This window comes from Vulpes lagopus, chromosome 10, assembly GCF_018345385.1.
Source record: "Vulpes lagopus strain Blue_001 chromosome 10, ASM1834538v1, whole genome shotgun sequence".
NCBI classification, from domain to species: domain Eukaryota; kingdom Metazoa; phylum Chordata; class Mammalia; order Carnivora; family Canidae; genus Vulpes; species Vulpes lagopus.
In genome coordinates this window covers 77,398,463-77,409,379 of record NC_054833.1, presented here as the reverse complement: position 1 = coordinate 77,409,379, position 10,917 = coordinate 77,398,463, and the positions used below count along the sequence as shown (strand labels likewise).

Genomic DNA, 10,917 nt, shown 5'->3' with positions numbered 1-10,917 from the left:
AAGGATGTGCCCATGTGTGCATGCACGTACACAGACACAGAATTTTGTAGGCTTTTTCATTGAGTTCATGAACCCCCCCTGCCCCAGTGGACACAGAGGGTTAAGAATCTCTGTTTGAAATATACATATATAAAACAAATTAGAATTAATGGCTTTACGTGTCACTGGCTTCATCTTCTCCAACTACTAGTGTTACCCAAAGAATAACTCATTCAATGGCAAAATAAAATTAACTTTTGTGTTTCTACAAAATTAGCTGATTTTCTGTGTCCAAAGATCATTGGTTAATTTCTTCCACCACAGCGATTTTTCTAACCTCTTTGTTAGACTGGTTAGAATTTCAGGGATACATATTTAGAATGTTAGTTGAAACAAACAAGTGTGGGGCTAGGCCTGAGTTTCAGGCTTTTTTTTTTTTTTTTAACACTTGGAGTCTAAATAAAGCTGGGGAGTGGTGTGGCTTTTCTGTGCTGCTCTGTTGTCTGGGCTTAGTCTACCTTTGCAGGTAATTAATTCCCCAGCCTGCTTATTTTTTCTAGTTGGCTCTTGTTTAGCTTCCATACAGCCCCACCCCAAAGTGCTTTATTGTCCCTCTGCTGACTATTCCTACATATGGTCAAAATCAACTCACCTTCCGGGTTGCTGACATCGGCAAATTCACTGTTTGGCAAACTCTGCTCTGCTCCCAGTAACCCTTTGGTAGTGTTATTACAACGGAGTGGATCTGATAGCTAACAAGTCTGTCCGATCTCTTCCACTCCTAGGTACACTCCTAAGGAGAAACTCTTTGTGTCTTTGGATTTACAGCCACAGGCAGGGTATTAGCACTCTCAGACCTGTTGGGTACCAGAGCACTGCTAATGAGCAAACAGCCCTGCCTCAATTAGTGGTTTGTGAAATATTCCTGGATATCAAATTGCTTTTGCTGCTTGATAATCATTCTGGCTCCTGGGATGAAAAGCGACGAGGCAAAAATTGTTCCCTTGTTGCATACTACCTTGTTGATCTCCCAAGTTATATCTGTAGACAGAATTTAAGGTTGCCATTTCCCCAGAGCTAAGGTTTGATTTACACATGTAATCATTGTGTTGGTGTGTTCATGGTTTCTCTTATGAATCTTTTCCATGTTACATAGATTAGTATCTTTCAAGGCTCTTTCTGTAATAATAACTTAAACAAGGTTGATTATTTTAGAAACAAATTAAGAAATAAACTATAGAAGAATCCCAAATGGTAAATTGCTATAGTGGTAATTTGTCTAAGTATGGGTGATTATTTCAGAGAGAGAGAGAGAGAAGATGGGAATGAAGGGGGGGGGGGGTGGAGAGAGAGAGAGAGAGAGAGAGGGAGAGAGAGAGAGAGAATATTAATGAAACGGGGAGAATCTTTCATCCAGATTGCAAATTCTGTGTTGACTCTTCCTAAATTCTTTGCTTCTTAATTACCCAGTAACTTCAGATGGCAGTAATGTTAACCCCAGCAACTGAAAAGAAAAGCTTCAGTGTAGAGCTTGGGAAGAAAAAAGTAGTAAAGGGAAAGGAATTCAAGATCTGTTATTGGTATTTGAATACGTTTATTGTGACAAGAATGCTGTTATAAATATTCATAAGCAAAGACCATCTTTTTTATCTAGGGATTGTTAAAGATTCCAAATTGGAAGGATACATCTTTTGTAAAAATCTGCCACCGTTCCTGATTTGAGGATGAACAACTACTCTGAAAATTTCTGCTAACGTCGTAAATGGTCACAGCACATGCCACTTGGTATAATCCAGACTTTAAATGGTTTGACTTCCCCGTGGACTGTCTTCCCGGTCCACCATAACCTCCCTTCCCTCAGCCTTCTGAAGGGCCACGCTATCTTTTGTAAGTGACTCTATATGGATGGTTGGGGGTGGGGGGGGAGGGAAGAGTAGAAGTTGAGGAGAGCATCAGCTACAGTTAATTCTCCAGTCCAGTAGAGAATAGTTTTTCACTGCTATACATCAGTAGTAAGCAGCACTGAGAGTGGTCTTAGTTGACACTCTTCACTCTTTCAACTCCACCTAGATAGGTCAATCCGCAGGTGATGCAGAAAAGAGGTTGTGGGAGGGGTACTTTTCCAATATTTTATTGTATTTTCTTAAATATCCTTTCTGGAATTTTCAGGAACAAAACATAAAAAAATTATATACTTTATTACAAATGGTAAACTCAGAGCGCTCCAAATCTCTTATTTACAAACAACACTGGGCGGGACACCCAAACAAACAAACATGAAATAACTTACAAAGGCATGAAGCTGTTTATTGACAGTAATCAGCTTTCATCAAATTAAAAAATATATATATGTACATACACAGTTAAGGAAGGCAGGCCAGAAAAGAGTTCATCTGCAGGCTCAGCCTCGCGCTCACGAACCTCCCTCCCGCTCCCCTCCCCGCACCCCCTCCTCCCCTCTGTGTTCCTAAGGAGTACTACAGAAGCAGTCTACAGTCGCTATCGCAGTTTGGGGCCCTTCCCCTTCCCCCCCTCCCCCCCCACCCCTTTAATACTGAATGAGATCGAATGTTAGGTCCATGCAGTTCTTGGTCAATGTTAAAGAAAAGTCTAACGTTCTGTTCGCGCGGGGACAGCCCGTCCGCAAAGCGGGGCAGCCCGCGGGCAGCGCTCCCTGGCCCCGTGCCAAGGGAGGGCGCGCCAAGTCCTTCCCACTCGTGCACCCTGGGGGCGCCGTCAGGACGCCGCCCAGCCCAACTCGGATACCCTTGGCTTTAGTCCTTGGACACCTCTTTTCTCTCTCGCTCTCTCTTGCAACTCGTCAAGTTCTCAAGTTCTCTCTCTCTGTGTGTGTGTGTGGTTGGTTGGTTGGTTTTTCTCCTCTCTCTCTCTCTCTCTCTCCTCTCTCTCGGTTGCCCCTCAAGCCCCCGACAGTCTGTCCTCAAAACGTCTGCAACTGCTGCGTTAGCATGAGCTGGCACCCACTGTTAACGTGGTTCATGACTTTCTGTTTGAGCTGTGCCACCTGTTCCCTGAGCATGTTGGCCGTGGACGCCAGCTCCGAGTTCTGCGCTTTCAAGGTTTTCACTTTTTCCTCCAGCCGGGCGATCCTCTCCAGCTTCCTTTTCCGGCACTTGGAGGCAGCTATGCGGTTCCTCATGCGCTTCCTCTCGGCCTTGATCCTCTCCTGCGACTCCATGTCGATGGGGGACAGGGGCGGCGTCTCCCCGGGCATCTCGGGCACCGTCTGCGGCTCCTCCTTCAGGGCCTGCAGGCGCGGGTGCTGCACGGGGAGCTGCTGCGGCAGGTGGTGCGGCGCCTGCGGGGGCTGCTGCGGCTGCTGCGGCGGCTGCTGCTGGGGCTGCGCGGGAAAGGCCAGGCCGGCCGCGCCGTAGGAGGGCGCCCCGCCGCCGCTGCTCAGCGCGCCCGGGTTGAAGTTGCTGAGGTTGGCGTAGACGGGCGGCTCGCTGTGCAGGCCCGCGCCGAAGCCGCCGCCGCCGCCGCCGCCGCCCGCCGCCGAGGCCCCCGCCGGGGCCACCAGGCCCGCGCCGCTGACCGGCTGCGCCGCCGACGTGACGCTGGGCAGCGTGTTCTGGCTGTGCAGCTCGGCCAGCGCGCGCACGAAGCCCTCGGCGAAGCCCTCCTGCTCGTCCGTCACGTTCTTGGGGCACAGGAACTGCGTGGGGGTCGGCGTGGTGGTGATGTGCCCGTTGCTGGACTGGATGATGAGGCGCTCCAGCTCGGGCGAGGCCAGCTTGAGCAGCCCCACGTCGGGCGAGGTGAGCAGGTCCGAGCTCTTGGCCCGCAGGTGCGGCTTCAGGCTGCCCACCGGGTCGGCCAGGTTCAGGGTCATGCTCTGCTTCAGGATCTTGGGGTTGCTGTAGCCGTAGGCGCCGCTCTCGGACTGCAGGAACGAGGCGTTGAGGGCATCGTCGTAGAAGGTCGTTTCCATCTTTGCGGTCATAGAACAGTCCGTCACTTGGCGCGGGGTTAGTCGGGGCTGCGCGCACAAGCTTCGGGGCCGCAACAGCGCGCTGGCGAGCGGGGGACCCCGCGCCTCCCGGGGGGGGGGGGCGGCCCTGGGCAAGAGGAAAGTTTCTGGAGGGGCGCGCGCTCCCGCCGGCTGTCCTCCCCCCGCGCCCCGCTCACCGGCCTCGGCCGCCGCCGCCGCCGCGCTCCTCCTGGGTCAGCTCGCCCGCCCGCCGCGGGAGAAAGTCGCGGTCACCCACGGGCCGCGCTCTCGGCGGCTCCCGGGGGCCCGCGGGCCCGCCCCCGCGGCGACAGGGGGAGGGGGCGCCGGGCGGCCGCGGCTCGCGCGCGCCCAAGTTCAGCAGCCGGTGCGAGGGGCGCCGAGCGCACGACCCTCCGCGGTCTCCTGGCTCCGCCGCCGCCTCTCTCGTCCCGGCCGCCGCCGCCGCCGCCGCCGCCGCCGCAGCCTCAGGCGCGGCAGAGCTTTGCAAAAGTTCGCTCCGGGACCCGGGCCACTTGTCCCCTGTGCTCCCGGCCAGGAAAGTTCGGAGCCGCTGCAGCCACTCTCTGCACTGGCCCGGACGGACTGTCGCCGCTCGCCGCGCTGTCAGCGGCTCCCGGGCGGCGGGGCTCTCCTCCTGGGGGCGGCTGGAGAAGGGGGCTCTCCGGGCGCTCTCCGGGCGCTCTCCGGGCGCTCCCCGGAACACCGGCCCGGGAGCCACAGGCGCTAGCTCCGGCCAGTCGGAGAGGAGAATGCAACACGGAAAGCGGGTTTCGCAGCCCGGGCTCCCCGGCCGTCTCGCCCGCCCGCGTCCGCCTGCCTCCCTGAGTCCGCGCACCTCCACTCCCACCTCGCCGCCTCGGCCACACTCAGTGCAACTCTGAGCCCTTATCCAGCCGGAGCTCAACACTTATCTGCTACCAGTCAACCCCTAAAAATAGCCCATGATGTCACCCCAAGGCCTTCCCATTGGCTCGCGTCGCTCTCCAGGGGGCGGGCCCGCCCGTCGCCATGGAGACCCCACCCTAGAAGATTCTTCTCTGGCCCCGCGGAGGCTCACGGGATGAGGTAATGCTCCGCTGCCCTCCTACAGTTGGGCCCTTCTTTCTCCTCCTCTCCGCCTCCCCCTCCCCCTCCCGTCCCCCTCCCCCTCCCCCTCCCCCTCCCCCTCCCGCGCGGCTCGCGCCGGGCTCTGCCCCCCTCTCCTCCGCCGCGCGTCTTTCCCGGCCCGCCCGGTGCATTGTGGGCTGACGTCTTGGGATTTGACTGTCGGGTGACGGCGGCTGCCGCGAGCCGGGCGGACGCGGGCGGACGCGGGCGGACGCGGGCGGACGCGGGCGGACGCGGGCTCCAGTTCAGGGCGCCGGCGGGAAGGCGCGGGGACCCGGCCAGGTGCCCGGGGCCGAGGGCGCGCGGGGTGCGGGGAGGGGTGCTCCCACTTGGGGTGCTCGAGGTCCTCCGCGGGCGCCCCGCCGCCTGCCGCGGCTGCAGGCCGAGCTCCGGGCCGGCGTCCCCCGCCGCCCCGCCGCCCCGCCCCCCCGCACTTCCGGGGGGCGGGAGCACCGCCCTTAAGGTGGCTCTCTTAAGTCCCCTGTGGGGGCAAGTGAGAGTGGGCATAAGTTTAGGGGCGGTCTCGCGAGAGTGCGCCCCCCTCCCCGCCCCCCGTTGGGGACGCCGCGAAGTTTGTGTCCCGGTCAAGTTCACCGGCGGCCGCCCGCGCTGCTGTCCGGCTGCGCCAGCCGCAGGGGTTTGCGCGGCTCCAGCCTGGGTGCCCCGCTCAGGCCGCGCTGCAGCCCCCCGCCCCCGCAGCGCGCCCTGCAGACCAAGGGAAGAGGGGTGCGAGGGTTCACAGTCCTGCCCGCTGGGGAAATTTCTCTACTAGGGGGTGGAATTAGGGGGCAACTCAGCTTCCAGTTGTGATCGAGCGTGTAGGGAATCCGAAACTTGGGGAACCCCGGTGATGGTCCGCTGCACGCCCCCGCACAACGTGCAACCACACGCACACACACACACACACACCCTCCAAGCCCTGATTTGTTTACAGGAAAACAAGTCCCGAGAGTGTCAGATACTCAGGAATAAGTCACGCAGCGAGTCCCGGGTGGGACCTGGATTTCAAACCGGCTCCCCTCCCGGCCGGGTGGCGGGCCCGTATCCCGGGTGGCCTCTAGGAAGCGCTAGACTCATGTAAGTGGCGCCCTTTCTGCGGTTGTTCTTTGATCCTCCACCCCCCCACCCACCCCCCACTACCCCGCACCCCTTGGGGACAAAAGTGTGTGGCGGAAAGAATCCCCAAGTCGGGAATCGTGGCTCCTGTCGTGGCCCAGCGCTGCCACGGCGTGAACTGAACACGTGGCTGAGCTCTGAGCTCCTGCAGGTCTGCAAGTGCAGCGGCGGAGACCCGGAGACCCACCTCACTGGGCTCCGTTAGGGTAGCGTCATCGCCTCCAGCACCAGGAGGTGGTCCTAACAGCCCGACCCTTCCTGGGAGCCTCGATGGAACGCCAGGATTTGAGTGTGACTCGGCTGGACCAGGTGCACTTACTCCAGTGAGGTGCAGGGAGAGGAGGAAGATGAAGGAGAAGCTCAGGAGTCAGCACCTCCGCGGGCCCTGCATCCCTCGAGGACTGGGGTTTGAAGTTGGACCTGCAGCCACGTGGGTTCTTAAGGTTCTAATTCTGGCTTTTCAGCTTCTGAACTTAGGGGAATCCAGCTTTGGGTTTACAGCCCAGAGTTTTAAGGTATTTGTGGCTTTGAGAGTTCAGACTCAGTGGCCCAACAGCCGCTAGTGTTGGAAATCTTGACAACTTTTCTTCACCCCACGCACTCACCTCTCTTTCCCTTCCGCAGCAAAGGAAAACCGAGTGGCTCCCCCCGACCCCCCACCCCCCCACCCCCACTGGCAATACGGTGGATGACAAGATCCAGTTACTTTCCTCAAGGAGAGAACTATTCTCTATTCTGTTGCCCTGAATCCTTTTCTTTTGTAATCAGGGAGCTGACGTTCTTAATATTTTTCTTAAATGTTAATGGTAGTAAAAATAAATGTCATGTATTAAACACCTACCACGAATCAGGCGTTCACCTGAGCAATTTAAATATGCTCTTTCTTCCTATGACCATCTCGAGCTGCATGTGTTCTTATTTGGATTTAAACATGTGAGGAACTGGCCCCAGGGAGCTTAAGAATCTTGCTCAGGTCACACAGACCGCTGAAAATTGACCTCAGGTGTTTGTTACATTCCCTTGTTTCTGCTCTGCTCTGGGAGACTTTCTTGTAAAGTATTAGTTGTCTGTAGGGGAATGGCACTTGGATGGTGGGATAGAACAAATTACCATGCCTGATTTTCTGGAACTCCTTTCAAGCCTCCTTTCAGAGCTCCTGTATTTAGAAACTTCAAGACTTAGGAATATGTGTGTGTATATATATGTATATATATATACACACACATATATATACAATATATATGTATATATATACATATGTATTTTGCCTAAGGGTTCTGTGTGTTTCTCTTTGCCTTATGTGGTTTAGTAGGCTTATTTTCTCCTTATGTTGAGAAATAGCATATTTTATCCAAAAAATAGCAGATCTGTTCATGTTAACACCCCTGCTTGGAAGCTTTCATGGTTTCCCCTTATGACCTGGATACAGTTTGGAGGCCTTTGCCTGAGAGAAGGGCCTTTCATGCTCTCACTTCTGCTCTCCTGCCTCCTCTCTCACTTTCAGGATCAGTCAGGAAAGGCTGGGCTATGCTGCTCTAACAAACAAGCCGGACATCTCAGTGGCTTACCTCAGGGAAGTCTATCTGGTGCTCATGCTACATGCCCCCACTCAGGGTCTGCAGGGGAGTTCTGCTCACTGTGGACACTTGACGACTTGGGCTGAAGATGGCTTCGCCTTGACACGTGCTTCTCATTACTATCTTGGCTGGGGGGAGAGAAGGCAGCAAACTATTCACTGGCTCTGGAGGCGTCCACCAGGAAGTGACACACCGTACTTCTCATGTATCATTGGCCAAAGCAAGTCACATGGCAATGCCTAATTTTAAATCTCTGTAATCCTGCCCAGTATCTGGAAGGGAAGGAGCCAGGAATATTTGGAGAACAACACTAATGACTCTAGCAGTCTCCTTTCTGTTCACCAAATGTTTGGCTTACTGTCTTCCCACAGGCAGAATTTTCTCATTCTTTCCTCAGGGGGGACAATCCTAAAGATCCATCGAGTCGCAGTGTGTTAAGCTCACTTTCCAGGTTCTGGGTGATTCGTAGTAGACTGTATCAATCAGCTCCAGATGTGACTCTTTCCCTAAACGGAAGACATCTACCCTGTGCACCCTCCACATGTAGCAGTGGGACCGAGATAGGCTAACTGCAGTGGGCATGCTGTTTGGAAAGTGAAGAGATGGGGAGCCACCGTAGACACCAGTCCATTGAGCAGACATGTTGAGGACTCCCATCCCCCCATCCAACACCCTGATTAGACCCTGATTCTATCCCCAGCGTGGAGCTGCCCTGTCCATTGCTTTCCATAACCAAAACCTCTGGCTTTGCTCTCTGAGAACGTCTTCCTTTTCTACATTTAAAGTGGGCATACTGAAATATGTTTTAAAATAAGCTTTTTAAAATAGGGAGAGGTACACGGTGATATTAAGTCTTGAATATGGTCTCCTTTAATCCAGGCTGATATGCTTTTGGCAGTACAACTCTCATAAAAATGTAGGCTTCTTATCTGTTTGATTCCAGGCGTTCCATGAACTAATAGCCACACCAATTCTTTCCCTCATGTTTTGCTGTATTTCTTTGCTTTCTTGCTCTCTTACCTGCTGGTATTTCTCTCTCTCTCTCTCTCTCTCTCTCTTTCATTGTCCTTCCCTTCCCCTCCTATTTCTTCTGACTTGGTTTTGTGTGCTTTGGGTTTTCTGGGCTCTGGTAGGAGAGTGACACTTTTCCTCCTTTTTCCAAAGCCATTTTGTCCAATTGAAAGCATATGCCAGATAATATCTTAATTTATCCAGAGGTTATAAACATACCAACACCATACCCTTGACTTGATACATACTACAAGGCTAATTTTAATTGGCATGTGTTTATTTATTTTTGCTAAAACTATCTCAATTTTATATTTTACTAGTTGACACTGAGAAACAGTAGCCTCTTCTAACCCTACAAATCTCTGAATTTATAGATTGTCCCTATTTCCATTCATTTCTGCTTACCAACTCGGCAAATCTATGAGCTCATCTCTTTTTTTGTAATAAGTTTCCAAGTGTATCCAATAGCTACCAACACAGGCTACTAACATTTTTTTTTTTTTTTACAATCTCTTGCTTTAGTTCATTATATACCTTCTACATTATCACAGGTGACATATTCACCAAATAGATCACCATCCTTTTAGCTTCTGATAGTGTTCTTAGTTATTGTCTTCTAAATGAATGTTTACTTTTATTTGTTGTTGTTATTACATTACTATGTGTCTAGGTTCTAATTTTCTATCAGGATCGGCTAGGTTTGCCACCATGTTGGACAGTTCTAAAATCTCAGTGGCTTGGGGTGCTTGGGTGGCTCAGTCAGTTAAACCTCCAACTTGGTTTTGGCTCAGGTCACGATCTCAGGGTTGTGAGATCACACAACTGTGAGATTGAGCCCCATGTCAAGCCTGGTATGGAGCCCTGTGTGGAGCCCTATGTCAAGCGAGCCCTGTGTAGGGCTCCACACTCAGTGGGGAGTCTGCTTATCTCCCTCTCTCTCTGTCCACGCCTCCATTGCACGCTCTCTCTATCTCAAATAAACAAATAAAATCTTTAAAATCTCAGTGGCTTAAGAAAAAAACTTTATTCTTGCTCATACTACACGTTCAAGGTCAGAGGGGCTCTGCTCAATGTACTCATTCAGAGACTGAGTCTGAAGAAAGTACCCTTGATGAATGCTTCCATAATCATCCCAATCACCTCAATAGGAGAAAGAAAGCATGGTGAATTCACATTGGCAATGAAGGTTCCTTCCAGAAATGACACACATTAGTTGTATGTCTGTATTATTGGTTAAAAACAAATCACATGACCATGTTTTACTTAAAGGGTGCAAGAAAATGCAATCCTACTATGTGTCTGGGAGTCAAGAGCTGGAAATGCACACCTATGTATAAGCTAGGTTATGCTGTGGTAGCAATCCAAAAATCTTGATGACAACCAAATAATTATTTTTCATCCAGACTGCATGCTCATTATGGGTAGACTGTGTCTCTGTTTCACACAATATCATCATTTCTCTAGGAACCTTTCTGAAACATTGCTGATTGTCATGGCAAACAGAAAAGAGCATGGTACTCAAAAGGCTTCTGCTAAAATTAGTTCGCGCTGTCAAACCTGACACCAGTGGCACTGGGCAGCAAGTATTTGCAAAGAGTAATTCAGTCTGCCATACCCTGAACTACACAGGGTCTCAGCTACCCTAAACATTTTCAATTCCTCTCATGTTTTTTCTATCTTTCCATTTCATTTTATCCTTAATCAAAATGCCACCTGGAAAGCTCCTGGACCCCACTCAAATAATTGCTCCCTCTGACCCATATTTCTGTTATCCCATCTCCCACCTTACCCTCAAATAGTTATTATTTTCTTTGGCTCTACTGGGCACACACCTGAAGCAGAGAATGTTTATCATGCAGATGTCTTCTTACATCCCTGACTCCAGATCCAGGAACTGTGTCTAATTCATTTCTAAAATATTTTTGTTATTTTTTTCTAATTCATTTTTGTATCTCCAATGCTTAATGCAGTGCCTGGCACATGAGAGGATAGAAGGTATTCAATAAATGCTTGATGATTTTTTTAAAAATAGCCTTTTCTATAGTGGAATTAAGGGGGGCATTTTATTTTATTTTTAAAGATTTTATTTATTTATTCATGAGAAACACAGAGAAAGGCAGAGACAGAGGGAGAAGCAGGCTCCATGCAAGGGAG

At 51.8% G+C, this 10,917-nt stretch overlaps 2 protein-coding genes across 3 annotated transcripts; one reads left to right on the top strand and one right to left on the bottom strand.

Annotated features, from left to right (window-relative positions):
- Positions 1-2,261: 2,261 nt before the first annotated feature.
- JUN (Jun proto-oncogene, AP-1 transcription factor subunit) lies at positions 2,262-3,943 on the bottom strand. The gene has a single exon (XM_041771749.1). It carries the CDS (start codon positions 3,941-3,943, stop codon positions 2,921-2,923), a length of 1,023 nt encoding a protein of 340 aa, XP_041627683.1. The 3' UTR covers positions 2,262-2,920.
- A 1,874-nt stretch (positions 3,944-5,817) lies between these two features.
- On the top strand, positions 5,818-9,607 carry LOC121500206. Of its 2 annotated transcripts, none has more exons than XM_041771750.1 (3): positions 5,818-6,136; positions 6,327-6,618; positions 7,680-9,607. In XM_041771750.1, the coding sequence occupies exons 1-3, from the start codon at positions 5,910-5,912 to the stop codon at positions 7,836-7,838; spliced, it is 678 nt and encodes a 225-aa protein (XP_041627684.1). In that variant the 5' UTR covers positions 5,818-5,909; the 3' UTR covers positions 7,839-9,607. The 2 variants fall into 2 exon arrangements, with proteins under 2 accessions (XP_041627684.1, XP_041627685.1); XM_041771751.1 differs by lacking the exon at positions 7,680-9,607 and adding an exon at positions 6,800-7,641.
- The last annotated feature ends 1,310 nt before the right edge of the window (positions 9,608-10,917 follow it).